The following is a 22312-nucleotide window of genomic DNA, read 5'->3' as shown; positions in this document are numbered from 1 at the left end:
TTTAATATCATTAATCTATTAATATTTTCAAATTTTAGAGAATTTCTTTTATCTGTTAGAATTAATTTAAGTTGTGAAAACACTCTTTCAACTTCTGCATTAGAAACAGGTAAAATATTTGCTACTGTAACTAATTGGGTAATTAAAGGAAATCTACTGGAGCTATTTGTTTCATGCATTATTGAATTTAGTTTTTTGATACAAAGCACACTGTTTGGAATACTTGACATGGAAAAATAAAGATTTTTAAAGTCACTCCATTCTTCACACAACGATTCTTCATTAAAATCAAAATAATCAGCGAGTTCAATTATTTCTAAATTGCCATACAACTCTATTGAAATTTTGTCGCCAAATCTTGTTAAATTAAATATGCTAAAATGTGATACACTTGTTGATTTACCAATCTTTCTGATATGTTTTTAATTAGAATATCTAAAAACTCCTTTGCGTCTTTCTCAAAAGCACCATCGCTCGGTCCAATTGGTGCCATTATCTTGAGGAGTCGAGCACGTTCCTCCAACTTTTTGCAAAAAGTCCCACCGGGTTTCTTTTTAAGTCTCTCCAATTCAGCTAAAGTGTTTTGTATTTTTGGTTCTATCAATCCTATGTCTATGTTTTCTTGCTGTAAGCTTAAATTGAGATGTGTGACTGATGATAACACATCACATAGGAAGTGAATTGCTTTAAAAAAATCATAACTCTGAAATTGTTTCAGTAAACTGCTGGCAGTTGGCCCGGACAGCTGTTTTGAAGAGTCATTCACTGCAGCGTTTTCTAAATCAGCCAATATTGCTTCATAGTTCTTGCGAACTGAATTTACTGCTTCATTGTGGGATAACCATCTAGTGAAACCCACTCTTTTAATTGTTGTACCTCTATTCTCTACATTAAATACATTTTGAGCATTCTTCAAGCTAGTCGTTCTAGCTGAACTGCTTTTATAATACTTGTAAGTACTACTTAGAATTTCGTCCACTTTAACGAGCCTTTTAAGGCACTCAAAGCTATCCTTTGTTGCCAATGCCAATCTGTGGTTCATACAACTTACAGATATTATTTTGTTGTTCTCTTTTTTTAATTTTGTGACTACTTCCTCTTTTTTTCCTACCATAGCACTGGCTCCGTCACTTATGAATGTGGACATTTTATTTATGGAACCACAGCCATTGACAACTTCGGATAGGGCCGATAAAATTGTGTCTGCCTTTCGATTTGGTAGACTACAATCTCTTACAAAAGAGTGTTTTGCTTCTCCATCTTTCCTGTATTTGACTACTACACCCATATGTTTCTATTATTAATGTCAGATGTTCCATCTATAGCCACAGAAAAGAAAGGGCTACTGTTAATATCAGTTAGAATTTCTTCTTCCTGAACGCTGGGCATGCACTCTAACAGCTGTGTAACTGGTGTATACAGCACTTTTTGTTTTCTTTAATGGTTTTAAAAGTGTACAGTTCAGATCATCTATGCAAAAGTTTATGAAATGCTCAAAAAAAGTATTGTGTGGCAAGTTATACTTAGTTAAAAAATTAAGGCACTTCATCGGTGCAGTCACAACCTTAAAAGTTTTTGTGTCTTCATTTGTTGTCGAATCGATTAAATTATTGCTCTTAGCATCGGTTTCAGTGGCTATTGCCTCAAGATGTGCCAATCACTTTTCATGGCCTCTAATTTTATCTAAACGGATGCTTACACAACCCTTCTCCACCCATGGAGAGCTAGAATTTTTCTTGTTTCATGCATAGTTTACACAATAGAATTTTACCATCTGTTTTGCAATGTTGCAGCCATTGAAATTTTTGCAACCAAGTTTGATCATATACAGTTCTATGTTTACTTGATGCACTTGTTGTCTCCAAGTTGGGTTCCACATCAACAGTTTTTTTTTGGGTAGAATCAATTGAAGAAATTTCTTCACCTGCTTCATTAACTGGGCTGAAAGTATCACCAGGTAATGAAGAGCAGCCTGCTTCTTCAATATTTGGAGTCTCAACTTCCACACTACCAGATTTTGAAAGGCTACCTGCACCTTCAGCAATTTTTGGTGGATGTAGCATTGGATCCCCCCACCATGTTATTGCTCGAGTCCTACACAGTAAAATTATTCTTACTTAGCATAAGATATTAATTTTTTTTTAAATTGTAGACAACAAAGGTTGTAATTAAATCAATGCAGTACAGTAAAACGTTTCATACTCTCATCACTAATAAAGACGAAAGTTTAACTTATGTTCAGTTAAATTATGCCAATTTATGATGTTTTTATTAAATTGTTAATTTTATTTTGTTAATTAAGCTAATTTTAAATTGTATTATGTCTTGAAACTGGTTTTATTGCAATAGTACAAGGTAAGAGAAAAACAAGTTAATAAAAATCCCTATAATTAAATGACACCTCCTGACTTCACTTTTAAACTGCAAAACTATTTATAGTTTTTATTATGTTTTTACCAACTTTCGTGTCTTTGACGACGGAATTTCATAATCAAAATTTCGAAAATTTTTAGACTAGCTAGAGCACTTAAATCTTTATATAATCTCTCTTAATCTGATCATAAAAATATCAAATATTTCCAGATCACAACATTATCAATTTAATCAATTAATTTCTGACCCTTTTCAAATATCAAGAACACCTGCATTTCAGTTAAAACTCTGAAATAAATAATGATACAAGTTTAAATTGTTTTCTGGCTCTTACTCACAGAATTTAACACCAAATGAAATGTAGCATCAATAAAAATTTTAAACACTTTCTGACATACACAAGTAACAGAAAAAAAATTGGATTAAATAAAAATTTTAAAAATATTTGACGTCGTTGCCAAAGTATGTTCCTTTGTTGTTGTATGTTGGCAGTATGTTCCTTTTTTGCTCCTTTTATTGTCTCAAAAATCAACACTTTTCCAATTGGCCCCTTCCATCTTTAAGTATTTCAGAGAGGAGTGGGGGGGGGATTCCGTAAGATCTCAACCCCAACTTCCACCCCCTGCGGACAATTGTAAATCTTACGATTTTAAAAGTCCTTGAGTCTTTTCCTCCTCTCTCTTACACAGAAAGCAAGTCACACATTAAGAAAAAATTCCCCAATAAATTCCTAACTTTTGAACAAATTAAGATATCTTTTTCAAATTTGAACTCTTAATCAACTTTTGCATTTTAAAACGATTCCCAAAATTTAAAAAAAAAAAAAATTGATAATTATTGAGTTATAGCTGAATGAATTTTTATAGAGTTTATTTCCATCCCCTCTGCCTCCCACAGAGGGGATGGGGGTCTTTGAGGATGACCTTTCATGGGACCACTCTCCCACCCTTTCAACAGAATACTGCTTGAGAAAAACAGATTTATGTTCCTTTAGGGCAGTCGTCGGCAAACTTATTAGCCAAAGAGCCAAATATGAACATTACAACAATTTTTTAAAAAAATTGGGAGCCAAATCTGCTTGTTTAGTAAGCTTTTATTACACTAAATAAGTAGTACACTAAATAAAACTAAATTTCATACTTAATAAGTATTTATTAATGCGAACAATGTGCTTGCATCTCCTTGGAAAGTTTGAGTAAGTCAGGTTTGTATGTTGTTGTTTTTAATTTTAGGCATGATTCCCAGTTCTCATCAATAAGACGACTTCTCAGTTTACTCTTGATAATGTTCATGCTTGAAAAAGATTGTTATCATATATTTGTAGAACCGAAAAGGGAAAGAACAGCAAACGCGAGTTTCTTCAGCTGATCGAAAGAGTCAGGAATACTACTCCAAGCGTTGAAAATGAGCATGTCTTCCTTCTCCAGGTCATTCTAAGCAGACCACTTGTGTTGTGAACTAAGATCAAATTTTTTCTTCTCCAATATTTCCAATTCAACACAAAGACGTCCGAATTTAGAGCCCCATATCTTCTTGTTTTTTAAATCCAGCAATTGCATTTCAGTTTTTTAAGTTTTTTTTAAATGAAAATATTATTGCGCCTTCCGTGGATATTTGTGCCAGAGCCGCACTTAAGGAGCCAAAGAGCCACATGCGGCTCTGGAGCCGCACTTTGCCGACCACTGCTTTAGGGTGAAGAGTTACCAAGAATTAGAGAAAGGCATCTATCCTTCTCCCCACTTATGAATAGCTGCTGGACAACTGATGAGAGGCCCCTGTGGTAACTTTTCTGCTCTAGAAGAGGGTGTACAAACTTTCAAAGACAAGTGCAACAAGGGGGCCTGATGACCCTGTATAAATCTATGTGTTGACAGCAATGACAAACTAAATAAAGAGTTGAAAATAACAAAAGCTAAAGAAATCGATTGTAGAGTTTTGGGAAAAAATTAAGAAGGGTTGAGGAAAAAAAGGGCAAAAAGGGTATGGAGTCTATTGCATCAGGGCATTAACTTGCTTCAGGGGGCAGCAGGGCGGATCCTTTTGACTAAAAGGGCATTAGGGTGCTGCGCCCCGCTAACCTTGCCTAGAATTAGCTCTGTTCTTTAAACTCTGCCCACTTAAAATGAATTTAAATGCTAAAAGGAAATTAAAATGTGTTTTAATTTCCTTATGACCTACATTAAAACGTATAATACAGTGAAATCATATTATAATATAGTTTATTATATAATCGCATTTTGAGATAAAAGTATAAATACATTATACAATAAAATGTATCATTAAACTATAGTAATTATAATTTATATTATAACATGTATTACACATTAAAATTTTATGAAATTTCATAATAATAAAAATTTGAGAACATTACCTTTGTTTAATGTTTTACAGATCCTTTTATAAAAAACAGCTTCCTGAGGTTCAATCATCATCAAACTGAGCCCTTCATTTTTAGCTCGAGCTGTTCTACCACTGCGGTGAACATAAGTCTGGGGTGAAAATTATTAATTTAAAATAAATACAAGCATTATGTTGAAATAGCTTTTGTTAAACAGATGCAAACTGTAATAAGTTTGTTCATGATACACACAACACTTACATAATTATATACAGGGTGCGTAGTCAAATCAAAAATAAGCACTTTTTAAAAACTTTGCAAGCACTTCACAAAAATTTTCAAGCACTCAAAAAATTCATATTCAATCAATTATATTATTGAAAAACAAAAACTTTTTATAAACAGTTTTAGCGTTAAAAAAAACCCAAAAAGAAACGGGCGTAAATCGAAACAATCAGTACTTTCCCACATCACCGAGTGAATTCAACTTGACCCTGAACTCAGAACAAAAGTACCCTTACCCCCTACGTCAAAAAAAAGTGTTAAAAGTAAAATAAAATAAACAAGAACAAAATTAAAATAAATTAAAAAGAAAAACATTTCATAAGGATCTGATATTCTCTATCCGAATTGGAGCACTCGGGTTTCGGTTTCAAGTGTGATCGCATGCGCAAGTCATAACGTGGGTACGACATGAAGTCCGTGTGAATGATTACGTACCAAACTCCCCATTTTTCATGAAATGCATGGGATTCACCAGATATCACTGAAGGGAGAAAAAAAAATTACTCGAAAAAAAGCACTCTTTGAAAACGCCAACTGAAAAAAGCACCTTTAAAAGCTTTTAAAAACGAAATCCCCAAAAAAGCACCTTTAAGTACTTTTTACAAATGCTACGAACCCTGATATAGTAAAACAAATTACACGGTAACAATATAAGTTATATAATAAAAAACTAAATTATAAGTAAATAAGATAGATAATATAAATTTAAAATAGAAAATATGAGGAATTCCTTTTGTAATTCGACATGATGATGACGTAAATTAGGGGCGCACAACATGGGCCCTGCGAGCCACATGCGGACCGCCAACCCTCGATGTGCGGCCGCGGCAGCAATGAACAAAATGAAGAAAAAAAAAAACACATTTTTGAAACATTTAAAAAATTTGGAAATTAAATAGTTTTTGACTCACTCAATCTCAATCATTTCAGTTTTTCGATCTCTTTTCTTTCGTCATTTTTATTTTAATAATTTTCAATCCTCTTAAATTTTCTTTCAATCAAAGTTTTACCGTTCATTTATTCTAATAACTAGAATATTTATTTATTTTTTAAATTTAATTCAATGAACAAATTTTTTTATGCTAAAATTTATGCTTAAAATGGACTTTTGTATTATAATATGATAAAGAAAAAAACCATGAATTTTCCCACAGTTTAATAATTTCAATTTATATAATTTTTTTTCCTAATAAATTGATTCTGCTTTTTTTCCCTAAGTAATCAGTTTTGCAGTTTCTGATTTTAAACACTTGAAAGTATTTAATTTTATGCAAAGATATTACAAGGTTAACTGAAAGAAAGAATTTAGTGCCCAGAACAATAATGTTTATATTGCAATTTCTGTCATTATGTCTGTGAAATACTTTGTCACGCAGCCCTTCATTGATCAATCTGCTGCGCATGTGGCCCTTCATTCAAAAAGGTTGTGCACTCCTAACGTAAATGAAGTCTGAAACCAGGAACAATGGTTTAGAACTTCATTTATATATTCTATTTTTACAATCTTAAAAACATGATACTACATTTTCATTTAATTTAAGTTTATATATATATATTTTTGTGATTATAAGAGTTTAAGAAAAGTTAGAGGGGAAAAAGCAATTACTTTAGTTTATAAATTCGACTATTACAAGATCTATGACTACTTCTAATTTGTTGTTTTATACTTTGAGATCAACACCAAAAGAAGCTAAAAATGATAATTCATAAAAATTGCAGTGAATTCCAACAAGGAGAATATTTACTATCAATTGTATACCTAGCAGCTGAACGCCTGATGTGCGGTTGGAGACTCCGTAAGTTATCACAGAACTGACAGATAATTTTTTCTCTCAGAATATAATCACTTATTTTTTAAAGGCCAGCAAAAATGCGAGACAGAAAAAAAAAATTTTTCAATTCATTAACTTTTTCAATTACCACACGTTTGAATTCTTTAACAAAACTTGCTTGCTGATATGAAAATATATACAAGCTAAAGAAAAATTATGATTTTTAAAAAATCCCACATAATTAACTGGATTGTCAAAACATAAAAAACTTATGTTTAACAAGAAAAATTGAAGAAATTTTTTTCCCCTCCAAACAATCTGATTGTTAGTTTATTGTTTACAGGCTCTATAAGGACTTATCCTTTTATTTATTTAAAAGCGTATAAAAATGTTACTTAAATTAGCTTTTCTACCTCAAACATGAAACTTTTCCTGTCTACATGTTAGATAAAACCTTATTTTTACAATAATAACCTTATATCTGCCTGGGATAGGTTTACAAGTGAATTCAATTTGTGTGCTGCAGGCTGACTCTTTAAATTCTGCAAGAATTGACAATGGAATTACAGTGCTTTTACACAGAAATATAATTAATTTCAAAAGTAAGACAAAAATGCTTGAATAAGGTTTGACTAAACCTTAATATCTCAGAACAAAACCATATCTTAAGAAGTAAAACTAATAGAACAAATAGCTCAATTGAATCATAATTACCTCAGCAGTACGTGGCACTTGATAATGAATGACATGTTGGATTTCTTTTATATCTAAGCCTCTTGCAGCAACATCTGTGGCTAACAAGATTCCGGTATTGCTCTTTTCAAATTTTTCTAGATTTTTTAGCCTCTGCCTTTGATGCATAGAAGCATGAAGAGGCAACGGATCACAGTTTAAGTATTCTAAGACAGACCTAAGGCGACGAACACAATCAATACTATTAGAAAATACTAGTGTTCTACCAGGATACATGGTTAAAAAATAATAGAGATAGGCGTCCTGAAATTAAAAAAAATAAAAAATTAGGTTCATTGCTGTTCACATTAACGGAATTCTTTCTTAAAATATGAAATGATAGCTAATAAGAGTTACAGCATAACTTTTAAAAATAAAAATAGAACTATAAAAATAATTAGTATATGGTTAATTTGAATTTTTGATTAAATAAAACAAAAGTGTGGTAGCAGAAAGTATTTTTCCTGACACTTGCTGTAATTTATTTTTCAGTTTAAAAATAAAAATTAAATGCAAGTAAAAAAGATGATTACCCCATAAATAAATATGATATGCATGGTAAACCTCAATTACAGAATTAAAAGAATCACAATTGCGGGCTGGAATATCTTTGTATTTTACCAAAACTTACTATGAATCAAAAAAACATAATTGCATTAATCATGTATGCTTAATTACCCTTGTTTAATTTCTTTACAAGTAATGGTGGTCAAAATCATTTCAAATTAAAATTATAAATTCAAGAACTAAACAGAAAATCATAAATTTTGCTAATACTTTAAATAGAGATATCTAATGGAAAATCTATGCATTTACTATTCATTAAATGAATGCTTAAAATCACATTTTAAATCAAGCGAATATAAATAAATTTACATTTCAAAATATACCAGGTATACCATTAATTTAAATTATAAAATAAAATTTTAAAAGGCAAAAAAATTTATTAAATCATGTACATAACTTATTAATGTTTAAAAATAAGTTTTCATATGCTGTGGCATAATGCTTAACACCAGAAATGTTATCTGCAGGGATGTGATTGACAAAAACACAAAGAGGAAGTTTATAACTGTAGCATTAAACGTGCAAAAGAAAAAATGATATGAATTCAATAGTCAATCTGATAATGATTACATTATTATCTATTCAAATAAATATAAATAAATGGTAATTATGTTCTTAAATAATATCTTGATTAAAATAATTTTTTTTTAATAATTTAGATAACTTTGAGTAATTATGCATAAGCACGATTTTATGTATCACATCATTTTAAAAAACATTTGTTTAATGGTCGAAGGACCTTTATGGACTTTCTCATCAGTTCTTTGTTTTTTCGATGGTCTTTTATTAACATGACTGATCTGTAGACTGCGTTTTGCAGACTTTTGATCATCAGTGTTGATAGGACAAGAAAGTTCATTTCTCCCATAGTCCATTTCTTCTTAGATAAAGAATCGCGATGTTGGATTTCAAAATCGTGTGAAAAAGAATCGCGATGACGAATTTTAAAATTGCGTGAAAAAGAATCTCGATGACGAATTTTAAAATTACGTGAATAAGGCGATATCGGATTTTAAAATCGTGATGTTGAATTTTAAGATTGCGTGAATAAGAATCGCGATATTCGATTTTAAAATAGGGTGAATAAGAATCGCGATGTTGGATTTTAAAATCGCGTGAATAAGAACCACAATGTTTGATTTTAAAATCGCGTAAATAAGAATCGCGATGTTCAATTTTAAAATAGCGTGAATAAGAATCACGATATTGAATTTTAAAATCACGTGAATAAGAATCACGATATTGGATTTTAAAAGCACGAAAATACAAATCGCGGTATTGAATTTTTAAATCGCGTAAATAAGAATCACGATGCATAATTTTTAGAGTCTGTAAATTCTTATCGCAACGAGTAATGTTTTAAACCGCGTATAAATACGAAAATCGATGCTTGATATTACAACCGCATGATAACGGATCGCAATATTGAAATTTAAAAATATATATGAATACGAATCGCCACATTGGATTTTAAACTAGCGGGAATATGAATCGCGATATTGGGTTTTAAAAACGTTTAAATTGCGATATTGGGTTTTAAAAACGCTTAAATACAAATCGCGATATTGAATTTTTAAATTGCGTGAATGGGAATTGCGAGTAATGATTTTTAAATCGTGTAAAAGCGAATCTCAACAAGTAACTTTTAAATCAGTTAAATACGAAAATCGATGATTTACATAAAAATTATCGAAATAAGAATCGCAAGTTCCTAATATTTAAAATTCTGTAAATCAGCCAATCAAAAGAAATCAAATATCAGCGGCCGAAACGAAACTGCTTAGGACTTTTTTTCTTTTTTCCAATCTATAGCGGAAGTCGCGGTTGTCAAGGCAACGGCGTACATGCCGAAATTCTACCCATTTTCTTCTGAAGATAATTTTCTCAGGAGGCTACTGCAGGGGGGGGGGGGGAGTTCGTCGCAAGTCCGACTATATCGTTCATTCGACTCCCCAAAAGTTTTTGGAACATGGTCCGAAATTTTAAAAAGTCTTTCATCCCTGAAAAGATAAGAGAGTAGTGGAGTAGGAGACGGCATTGGTTTACCAAGGTCAACCACTTTTACCCCAGCCAGCAGATTGACATGTGAAGAAAGGTTTATTGGGGGCTTCAATACTTTCGCTCCACGGAAGAAAAAAATTTTCAACAAAATATCATTTATTGAATAAAAAATTTTTCCGCGAAATTTATGAAAAAAGAGCGGAAGATATGGAAAAATTTGAAAAAAGCGGAAATCAGCGGATCCGCGGAAGAATCACATCCCTGTATCTTGAACACACTGGAGAGACGAAGTATTGCTTTTCAAAAATGAAATCGTCAAACTATGAAATTTTATTAGATTATATAGTATGATGCATTTTCATTCTAACTCTTTAAAAGGCTGTGGTTTTTAAAGGTAACCACAAAATAATAACCAATAGTTACAATACTTGCTTTTAAAATTAGTGCATTTCAATATCAATAGTGATTTTAACAAGTGCCAAGTACTGAACTAACTGAACAAAAGAAGATAATGTTTTAAGGGAGAGGTAGTAAACTTTTTTTGACAACTCCACAACTTTCGTTACAGGTTTTTCATGAATGACCAAATATAATAAACTTTTTGCCTAGTATATAACCACATTTTGATTATTTATTTGATAACCTTTTTTTGGTGATAATATGGTTTTGGTGACTTAAATTTAAATAAAATATGTAGGAAAATAAACTCATTTTCGTAAATGATTTTTTTCATACATCAAGTGTGATCCAAATGAAGCTTTTTAAATACCAAAACAAACCAAAAAATACATAGACTTATCAACCCAGAAAAGGAGGAACATGTACAGAATATTATACAACTTTCAAAGGAGGTTTTGAACCATCTCTTTAAACTAAAATACATAAATTATAAGCAGTTAAATCTACAAACCTTTTCTTCATTCTTGCAAACTAACTGTGATTCTATCAAAGTTCCAGCAACTGCTTTCTTATTAGTAAGATCAATTACAACAGGATCTTTTAAACCAATTAATTTAATCATGGACTCTAAAATAAATAAAGAACCATTACAACTCGTATACTGTGAAAGTATTATTTTGTGCTGAAATTCAGGAAGCAAAATATTAGCAACCAACGTCTTTTTACATAAATACTATAAAGTTTCTCATAGAATAAGTAGTGCCTAAAAGCGCAATGGAAAGTCCCATAACCGAAATTGACAAGACGTGCCCATAATTAACACGTATTTTAAATAATAATGTTTTCCAGGGTGCATAGCCAAATTTTTCAACAAAAAAATATGCATTTATGGAATAAGAAAATATTTGGCGCTCCTTTTGTTTTTAAAGAAAATTATGATTAAGACATGCACTCTAATGAAAGATTTTTCTGTCTATTGTTCAAAGTTCTTAATAAGAAGAATATATTAATAAACAAACTGCAAAAACTTTAAGTGGTCATGAAAAAATAACTAATTTCTGACAAAGAATTCTTTCCTTAATTATATTAGACACATAAGAACAATTTATGCAGAATTTAAATGTAAGGGGGACCGGAAAGTAAGGCCGTTTTGTCGCATTAAATAATCGTTAGCCTTAAAAACTAATTAATTTTTGACCTGGTAGATTGTTGCGAACGAGGGTGAATACATTATGGTTCAAGTCCACTAATTTATTCAATATTGAGTCACACATTCCCTTTTTTAAATTATTAAATACTTAATTTAATTATGTAAAACTATAGTTAAACTATAACTTAAAAATGCTATCGGTGTATTTTTTAGCATATGCAACAAATAGTAAACAAGATTAATATTAGTGATCTTTACAAATTTAAAAAGATATGTAAAAAATAAAGCAAACTAAGAAAACTTAATAAACTCACATTACTATAGTAAATTAGTGAATAATTAATTAAATTTTTAATTAAAATTTGTTACTTAATTCAGCATTCCTTTAATAAAATGATTAAAAAACTTAATATAATGTAATATAATAAACTAAAATATAATGTACTTATTTAGCAAATGTGAAACAAGAAAATAGCATTTTTTATGTACATATATTTTAAGACACAAATTAATACTTAGAAATAATGTACATAAGTTATTATTTATGATATAGTTTTTGTTTGTTTTCATAGTGAGAGATTTTATTAAGATACTTAAAAATTTCTTTTGGATATTTAAATATAGTACATAAAGAACAAATATTTATTATTTAACAAATGAAACATACTTAATTTGTGCTTTTTCTTTTTAATTTTAAGATCAGGAATCTCCATTGAAAGAGTAGCAGAAAAAACGTACTTGTGTAATTTTTTGTTTTCCTTGTTCCTACAAACAGAAATGTGGTTTGTGAATAAAAATCCAATTAGTAGAAAAATACAAGAAACCTATTTATATTTATTTAATATATAGATTTATCTTAATCACTATCATTTTCAATCATTTATATCAATCTGCGTTGGTTATTTTAAGCAATTCTGAGTAATCTTGGTAAAAAAAAAAAAATTTCTTATACAAAAATATACAATTTTCTTATAACTGCATACCATTATTTATAGCAGTAAGTGGTTAAAAAATTGTAAGTTCAATTAGCGTTAAACATCAAATGAAGTCTATAAGTTGACATCAAAAGAAAAACCTAAAACTATTAGAAAAAGAACTAGAAAAATCATTTTTTAAATGAGTATATGTACCTATTCAAGATTATATATCTTTAAGATATTTATTTCAAAGTATCAAAATTAATAATAAACATTTAGAAATTCAATTATTAAAATAATTACGTAATTTAAACAAAATTAACACCATCATAACAAAAAACATCAAAAATTAATAATAAACATTTAGAAATTTAATTATTAAAATAATTACGTAATTTAAACTAAGAAATTGAAAATAAAAAGGACGCATGAAAGCATACTATAGAAATAACCAAATTAACATTTCAAAGAATTTTCTTTTAACTGTTCTATTAATCTTTTAGCAGATTAACAGTATTTAAATAGTTTATTTAAAAAAAAGTTTTAATAAACATACAGTAATTTAACATGTTACTTTAAAATCTTACCCATTTATCACTTCTAGAATTTGTGTTAATTCTGCAAAATGACCCTTCTCAGCCATTCTGTCAGCTTCATCAATGACTAGATAGCGAACATTAGGTATTTTGTTAATATGCCTTTCTCCCTAAAACAGAAACAATTAAGTTAGAAGTTTTCAAGTATATTTCTATTAATCTCTAGTATATACATATATTTATTTTAGCTCCACAATATAAATTCTGAATTGATATATCAGCTGTAAAAATCCCTCGAATTCGCTGAAACACAAAATATTTAATACACATAATTCTCTTACATGGCTCCCAAATTTTGGCTGTATTTCATTTCCGCCGGTGGCAACGTTTGTTTTGTTTTACGTTACTATTTCTCTTACACGCCGACAAAAAAAAAGGCCTCATTACAACTCCCTGAATGGTAATGCTAGACAATCGACCACTGATTGCAGCTAAAAATTTCACATGCCAAGTTTAGACAAGAAAAACAAGATTAAAAAATACAAAATTCTCGTATTTATTTTCTAAAAATAATTACAATTCCTAAATTAACTAATATAAACAAAACCAAAGATTAAATAATGCAATATATTTCATACCTAATTATACGGGGGACTTAATCTTAAACTTATTAATCTAAATAAAAACACTTGAAACTTATCGAACCGAAACGATAGTTAAAAAAGAACAAGGCAAGATCAACGGAATTTAAAAAAAAAAAAACCTAATGATAAAATTTATGAGTAAAAAGAATTAATTTATTGAGTGCAAAATTTATCGTGAAAAAAAAAATCAAACGTAGTGGAATCAGAAAAACAAAACTGCAATCTGCTTCTTAAAATAATCCTGTGTTTAAATTAATAAACAATTCTCCTCTTATTATTTTTTTTTGTTGATAAAAACTCGATATTTAATTACAGCAGATGTGATTCCACATCAATAAAAACTTGCAAATGATACCGCACTTGAATTTATTCAGAAGAAAAAGATTTTATTTTTATTAATCGATGTCAAATAGATAAATATATTTTTCTTTTTCATCTTCTGTTCACTGATATGCATGCAATGCATTTTCCCCACCCTCCCTCGTAAATTAAACAGAAAACGAAATCAGCATGCCACACCCTTGAGCTTGATTGACGGCTTAAAGGAGAAAATAAAACATTCCTCCCTTCCCTGCCTTCAAGGTCACGGAGGAAATGACGTTTCGCTGGGTAAACGGGGAAAAAAATTCTCCCCTTCCTTACATTTTCCTCTACTGAGCTTCAAGGATGAGTCCATTTCCGCTTTTTTTTCATAATCGTTCTAGTTTAAAATGGCGGGAAAACCGATCAAAAATTTTCCTGGTTTTCTGGTTTCCCGGTTATCTGGATACCGGATAAATGGTTCTCTACTGTATTACGAATTTATTTGACAATTTTTGAATTATATCACAAATTAATAGCACATTTCTAATAGATTTAATGAATTACATGTCATTTATTTGATTTAAAATTTATTTTATTGACTTAGTACTTACTAAAAAGATTATTATTTTTTTTTTTTTAAAAAGTTTTTATATGGATTTGAATGATTGTCTTGAATTCTTAGAATTTTGTGCATTTGCAATGTATCTAAGTTATTAGCGAGCGAAGCGAGCTTGGTTTGCAAAGCAAACCATATAAGATAGCGTAGCAATTTTCGGGGGTTGGCGAGCGTTAGCGAGCAGGGAGCGCAGCCCACTAGTAGTCTATATTATGCGTTTGCAAATAAAACAGATTTAAAACTTTCCTAAACAAATGATAAGAAATTTTTTAAAAGCCTTTGTTATTTAGAATACTTGTACATCAAGAATATTCCCAACAAATTCCATCACTATAACTTTTGAAAATAAAATAATAAATTAATAAACATAATTGGAATAATTATCTCTTTATTGGTAATCACATTTATGAAGTTATTATTTAGGAGATCAAATTATTATGCGAATTTATGTAGTTATTCATCGTAAATGCAAAGAGAACAAATAAACAGAAGGGCTGAAATATTTTGCTCACATCACAGAAGAATCTAAGCTTATGAGCTAGCAGTCCTTTCGAACAATATTGCTAGCAAGATATTTGATTTGAGAAAGCAGAAAAGTATGTTATCATATTAAGCATTGCCTAAGATTTTTATTATTTATTTTTTAAACCATTTAATTGGTTCAGTTTCTTGTGAATCAATGGGAATATATATATATATATATATATATATATATATATATATATATATATATATATATATATATATATATATCAGGGTGCATAGCCAAATTATTCAACAAAATATAAGCACCATTCAAGCAATATTTTTAAGCACTTTATCAAAAATCGTGAAATTTTGAATATTGTAAAACGAAAGTTGTTTTCATACGCTACGGACTGTCAATACACCAAAAAAGATTGGGGTTGAATTAATTGTGAAAACGTTGAATAGAACAATGTGAACTGTGTCTTTTTGCATAATACTAAACAAAAATCAACAGAGCAAAGGAAAAACCTTATTTTGAAAAAGGGAAAATCAGGCACTTTTAAAAACACCCAATGAAAAAAGCACCTTTGAACACTTTTTAAAAACGCTACGTACCTTGTATATATATATATACAGTACAGAACCCTTTATCCGGAAATCAGAAAACCGGAACGAAATTCAATAAATTTTCCCGCCATTCTTTTAAAAAAAATTTTTTTTCCTCATAAGATTTTACTTTCTTTTTTGAAAGATGTTCCCCTTGCCGTCATTTTGGAAATTATCATTAGTGTATTACTTCATCGTTTTTTCTTCTTTTTAAGATTATTTCCAAAAAAAATAATTTTTTTTTATAGTTGGGTTTAACAATAAAAAAACGGCTTTCTGTAGCGATTCAGAAAACCGGAAAAATCAGTTATCCGGAATAGCGATGGTCCCGATCGTTCCGGACAATCGGTTCCCTACTGTATATATATATATACATATATAAAAGAAATTTTGTACTATGTTGCTTGGACGTAAAGAAAGGAAGCAAAAAAATAAAAAATTCTCTTTTTTGATATATATATAAAACTATATAAAATCAAAGGTAACAAAACCATTGGTTTTTAATTTAGAAAATATGTTCTCTGTAAATACAATGAGGTAAAAAATCTTCATGGATCTTAATCCTTGATGTTATTAATGCATAAATAATGTCAGTTAATAACAAAACATTATAAGTTTTTATTTAGAGAACATGTTCTCTGTCGATTTAAAAAGGAAAAGAAATATCACAGAATTTTAATCATTACAATCTTTGATAGTTTTCTAAACACAGGGATGAGAGTAGTCAGAAAGTAAAAAAGAGGAAATCCAAGAATGAATACATATATAGACAAAAAAAAGTGTGATTTATAGACTTGTAAACCAATTGATTATAAATCCCGACGATTAATTTTAAAATAGTATGAATATATTAATCACACGCATGATTTTAAATTGAGAGAATATGAATCCCGATATGAGGCTTTCAAATCACCTGAATATGAAATTCCATATCAAATTTAAAAAATGAGAAAATACAAATCATGATGCGCTATTTTTAGATCACATAAATACGAATCACGATGCATAATTTTTAAATCGAGTTAATACGAATCCCAAAGTCTAAGTTTTGAAGCACGTACGTATAAATACGAAAATCGACGTTCGATATTACAACCGCAAAACGAATCATGACATAGGATTATAAGCTCGCTTGAATATGAATCGCTACATAGGGTTTTAAAAATGTGTAAATACAAATTGCGACATTGTGATTCTTATTTACGAGATTTAAAAATCCAATGTACGATATTTAAATCACCTGAATATGAATCGCAACACCCAACTTTTAAATCGGGTAAATATGAAAATCGATGTTTGATAATAAAATCGTGATTTTAAAAATGCATAAATATAAAACGCAATATTGGATTTTTAAATCTCGTAAATAAGAATCATAATGTACGATATTTAAATAGTGTAAATAAGAATCGCAATGCGCAACTTTTAAATCAGTTAAATACAAAAACCGACGATTGATATTAAAATCGTGTGAATAAAAATCGAGATATTTGCAGAGTCTGGACTTGGGATTTCTAAAAGGGTTGTTTGTATTGTTTTTGTTTAGACATAATAAATAAAAATTTACAAGATTAATTGAATGAGCAAATACATATTTTCACTGTAAATCTCCCTCTATTTTTGTTCGTTTGAATTACGAAAATATGAGCTGTCCGGCGCACATAAAAATACGGAAAATCTTATTTTCTGTGCGTAAAATTGGAGAAAATAGCTAAAATAAGTAAAAATGCGGAAGGGGTTAGCAGCTAGGACGTAGTTTGAATTTTCTGTTTATCTCTGAAAATCGTAAATGAATATAATTATTTTATTTCAACGACTGAATTTTCAAAAAAAGAAAGCGGGATATTTATACAAAGAAAAAAAGAAAACCCAAAACTTTTAGAGAATAGGAGTTTTTGATGAAAAGTCTGAAATTCGAGAGACAAAAGTGAAAATCAGCTAAAATGTGGCGGAAAAATCTCCTCTCTGTATAAAGGTCAACCAGTTTTATCCCGAGAAACTGATTTTTAGAGAAACTTCAGAGGGAGGAATGAGGATTTCAATAATTTCTCTCGGCGGAAAATTAAATTCATCATAAAATATTTTAACTTGTGTAAAAAAATTTTTCAATGGAAATAAGCGGAATAAGTCAAAGTCTGAGAATCCGAGGAAGAATCGCATCCCTGCAAGCAAAGAAATAAATTAAACTTTGAGAAAAGTTAAAACTGCTGTACTTCTTGTAACATTTCCCATAGCCTTCCTGGAGTAGCTACAATTATGTCTGGACACTTCTTTAATATCCTCTTTTGCTTCTCTGCAGCCATTCCCCCAACAACAGATGATATCTAATAAACATAATACCACAAAAAGTTTAGCTGCACCCAAAAATATATGAGTAATAACAACATACTATAAGTAGTGCACAAAAAGAATAGAAAAAACTGTTTTAAAATATTTCATTATCTTGTTTTTCTCCTGCAATTCGTTTCAAATAAATTAACCTTTTAATTACGGGTGGTGTAATAGGTTGAGCAGAGTGACTTCATCATGCTAAGTGCATGATGTAATTTCATCATCATGCACTTACCATGTAACAATTCATCTCAAATTCACTATTTTTTCAAAATGTAAGAGATTTGCATACTCCAAACCTGGGTGTTATTCTTTGACATTAAAAAATTTCAAATAATAAAAACTAATACTTTTGTCTTAATAAGGGTTTAGTTTTTTTTTTCATATTAAGATACTAAGTGCCGCTAAAAATTTAAAGGTTTATTTCACATAATCTAATTTTACATAAAGGATCTATATTCACCTTTAGTGGGTCGATAAAATGAGCACCAAGCGTTCTTTGGGACTAAACATCGGGGGTTCCGCGTTCGGCTAACCAACCAACTGAAACACCTGCTCTTGACCTATATGGGCTATTACATCACTAAGTTTAGTTTAGGTCTATATTTTCAACAAAAATTTATACCACATAAACTAGTTTTCTTTTTTTAAATTTAGATTTTACAATATCTCAAAAATTTATTAAAGATAATTTCATAAAAATTTAAATGCATATATTTTAACTATTTTACATTCAAGAAATTATTGAATCATTGTAAGAACTGATTCAAAGTGTTAATAATTTAAAGAGGTCAAATTAAAAAAAACTAAAGGTTTAATTATTTTAAAATGATTTGAAGTAACATTTGAGGCAATTGACAATTGAAGTAACAATATTTTTATACAACATGAATCAAAACTTTTATATCCAGTTATATCAAAAATTAGATATTTTTTTTTTGTAGGGTATGATCTTTCGTATGTAAAAAAAAAAATATTTCAAAACAAAACATGCATTTTTCAAAAAAGGCGCTTTTTTTCTTTAACTCGCTACACAACTAGAAAAAGTCAAAGCTATCAAAGATACAAATATAAATACATTATTTTTAAAGGAGAAAAAAAAGAGTAATATATGCAATTAAAAAAATATAAAATAAAACAGGATATATAAATTAAGGAGTATCAGCTTCAATTAATAAACTCTATTGGTTGTTCACTGTTTCCTTAAAACTTCTTTAACACACACACATGCTCTTTCTCAATTACCTACAAAAAATAATTAAAAACATAAAAAAAATGGTAGCTTACCAGTAAATCAGTGTACTTGCACACTGCTTGCAAATGTTTTTTAATCTGAATAGCAAGTTCTCGAGTTGGAGTCAAAATTAAGCTATAAAGTTGTTTATCCTCGATTCCTTGCTAAAAATATAAGTTGAGCATTTTTAAATTTCAAAATGCATAAGCTAGAAACATAATATAACAAACATTTAATTGTTATAAATCTTACCTCTTTTTTGCTTTCTTTTATAGAAATGATGTTTTTTATTATTGGTAAACCAAAAGCTAATGTTTTTCCACTACCCTAAAAAAAAAAAAAAAAACTAACAACATTTAAGTGTAGAAAAGGAGAAGCTTACTTAAATACTTATATCAGTTAACAAAATTATTTTTAACAAGGCAATTTTTTTGAAAAAATGTGGCATTATTGAAATAAAAAAAAAATGAAGAAAATATATATCAAGATTTACAAAAAAAAAAAAAAGAAAAGAACAATTAGTGTCAGCTGCATTACATAATAACACTTATTAAATAATAATTTTTTGGTTTGCTTCGTTTTAGAATACCTAATCAAACACAAGAGCAGGTAAGCTGATTTAGCACGATGTTTTAGAAATAGTCTTTACATATTTGTCTAAAATTAATACAGATGCAGTTTTTATAAATTATATAACAACTTTTTTCTTTAAGCATTAATTCTTAAATGCACTAATGTGAATAGTAAAAAAGAATGAGACTTGTTTAATTGAATCTATTATAGTTATAAATTGTATATTCTGTTGGCCTTTAAAAAACCTTTATATATCAATTCAAAGGATATATATTTAAAAAAGAATTATTAAATTTGTCTAACAGACATACAATTTCTTATAAAAATTCAAAAATGTAAAGTTAATCACGAAATTTTACATTAATGAGCAGGAGAGGTTTTTAAACAATTTTTATCGACTGAATAATCAAATTCCATTAAAAACTGAAAATGATAGATCAATGAATTAAAAAAAAAAGATACAGTTAACATAAGAGCTTAGATTAAGCATACTTCTCAAGTTTAGAAAATGTTATAATGCTTCACATTTTCTAAACTTGAGGTGTGCGCCAGTACAGAATTAAGTTCTTTAGTTTCTCAGAAAAGTCACTCAGCTAAAATAAAGATGCAAATGAGAGCATACCGTCTCAGCAGCACCGAAGACATCTTTGTTATTCAAAATGGCAGGTATACTCTGAGATTGAATTTCTGTTGGTTGAGTAAACCTGAGCTCTTCCATAGCTGAAAGAACTGAAATAGGGATCTTTAAACCATTCCAAGCAGACATGTCTAAATAAAATGAGAGGCAAAAAATGCAAGTTCTGAAGACGAAATTCAAAAATGTCAATAGCAATTAGTTAACAATTACTCTAAGTTAATGAATAAAGTAAATTTAAGGGCAACCAAATGTTTGTTTTTCTTTCTTAATGTTAAATAAAAGAATGTTAACATTATCACAACAACATATCTAAAATTTGTTAAATTTTTTTTGTTTCAATTTACAATGTATTATTACATTCTGGATCATTAATTTAACAAAAGACAATTAAATTTTAACTTCATTTTTTTTTAAAACTTTACAACTGAGAAGCAATGAGTTTTTTAATACAATTTTAATTAAAAATGAATTCAAGCATAAAAATTTCTTTAAAAAAAATTTTTTTTTTCATGCTGAAAATTTTTGATGAAGTTTATTTTAATTTTTCATAGCAATACATATTAGACCATTTTTTCACCTAAGTAAAAACTTATTTTTAACTGCCATTTTTTGACAAATTTATATCTTAGATAAAAAATGTATGTCACCACATCATTGAACCGATTGTACCAACTAGCAATTGCTAGAATTGACTCAATGTTAGTCACTGGGACAATTAAACACAATTTGCTTTTTATTTGTTGTCATGTTAAGTTTCTTAATTCACCCTACAAGAAGACAAGGAATCTTACACTGCTACTCTTCAAGAAAACCTCAATAAAATTATTTTCCAAATATTAAAAAAATTCCTAATTAAACCCAATTTCAATTTTTTTTTTTTTAAAATATATATTCTTACATTAATCAAGGCTGTAGCTTAGACTGGTCCAAAAAAAACTTTTTTTAAAAATGTGCAGGTCTTAACCCTGAATACTTGTACATGTGACAAAAGAAGCCCCCATGCAAAATTTCAACTCATTTGAAGTACATTTAGAGGTAGCTCAAAGACTTTGAAGTTTGGGATTTTGCATTTCATATAAATAAATGACAAAAAAAAAACATTGACACTATACCTTTATTTGTATTTTCCCAACAAAAACCATGAATTGTACACTCATATGTACATATTTCTCATTTATATCATAAAATACAAGGGAGCGAGCCAACACAATATCTATTAGTAAGCATATATGAAGAAAATCCTAATAAAAAATCATACATTTTGAACAAGTGTGGTTTATTTAGTATCCTTAAATTTCTTTCTGTGAGATTCCACAACTTGAAGTAAGAATTGTTTTTGTTCTTCATATTTAGTTATCAGTTCATTGTAGTCTGTAATGAGCGCTGCGCCACTTTCTGCGCAATCATTTACTGTCTTTAAACATTTCACTTTCTTTTCACCATCATGGTAAGAATAAAATTTCTTCCATTCCGATGGGGACGAATGTAAGAAATCGCCTTGTATATTCAATGACTTAAATATCATCCTAGATTTTTCATTAACATTTCCGATTTCTTTTTCCTTTAATCGTTTAGAAGCATTGGTTACATCTTCAATATGTTCATCTATTTTAAACAACTTCTCAACCATTAAAACCTTATCTTCTGTGCTTACATGACAGCTGAATAGGCTGAGCATGAATAAGTCACCATTTAATTACCACAGATGCCTCTTCAACCCATTGCGTGCAGCTTTTGAGATTTCTTGGCATTCATTTTTCACCAAATTTAAATGTTTAAAAAATTCTAAGTCTATGAAAGGTGCATTAGCTGCGTTAGAGCAGCGAAACC

The 22312-nt window shown here is 29.2% G+C and overlaps 1 protein-coding gene across 1 annotated transcript in view; it reads right to left on the bottom strand.

Annotated features, from left to right (window-relative positions):
- LOC107438634 (ATP-dependent RNA helicase DDX24) overlaps window positions 1–22312 on the bottom strand; it is a 32368-nt gene that overhangs the window by 3757 nt on the left and 6299 nt on the right. The window contains exons 4-12 of the mRNA XM_043048100.3: window positions 20468–20613; window positions 19525–19599; window positions 19326–19436; window positions 17921–18031; window positions 13122–13240; window positions 12285–12382; window positions 10979–11094; window positions 7483–7764; window positions 4745–4862 (exon numbers count right to left, since the gene is read on the bottom strand). Coding sequence (XP_042904034.1) covers window positions 4745–4862; window positions 7483–7764; window positions 10979–11094; window positions 12285–12382; window positions 13122–13240; window positions 17921–18031; window positions 19326–19436; window positions 19525–19599; window positions 20468–20613 — 1176 coding nt within the window. The remainder of the gene's footprint in view (window positions 1–4744; window positions 4863–7482; window positions 7765–10978; window positions 11095–12284; window positions 12383–13121; window positions 13241–17920; window positions 18032–19325; window positions 19437–19524; window positions 19600–20467; window positions 20614–22312) is intronic.

This window comes from Parasteatoda tepidariorum, chromosome 4 (genome assembly GCF_982258835.1).
Source record: "Parasteatoda tepidariorum strain Cologne lab strain chromosome 4, Ptep-v5.0, whole genome shotgun sequence".
In the NCBI taxonomy this organism is placed as follows: Eukaryota; Metazoa; Arthropoda; class Arachnida; order Araneae; family Theridiidae; genus Parasteatoda; species Parasteatoda tepidariorum.
Note: the sequence above shows the minus strand (reverse complement) of the source record. Positions and strands in the feature narration are given on the sequence as shown.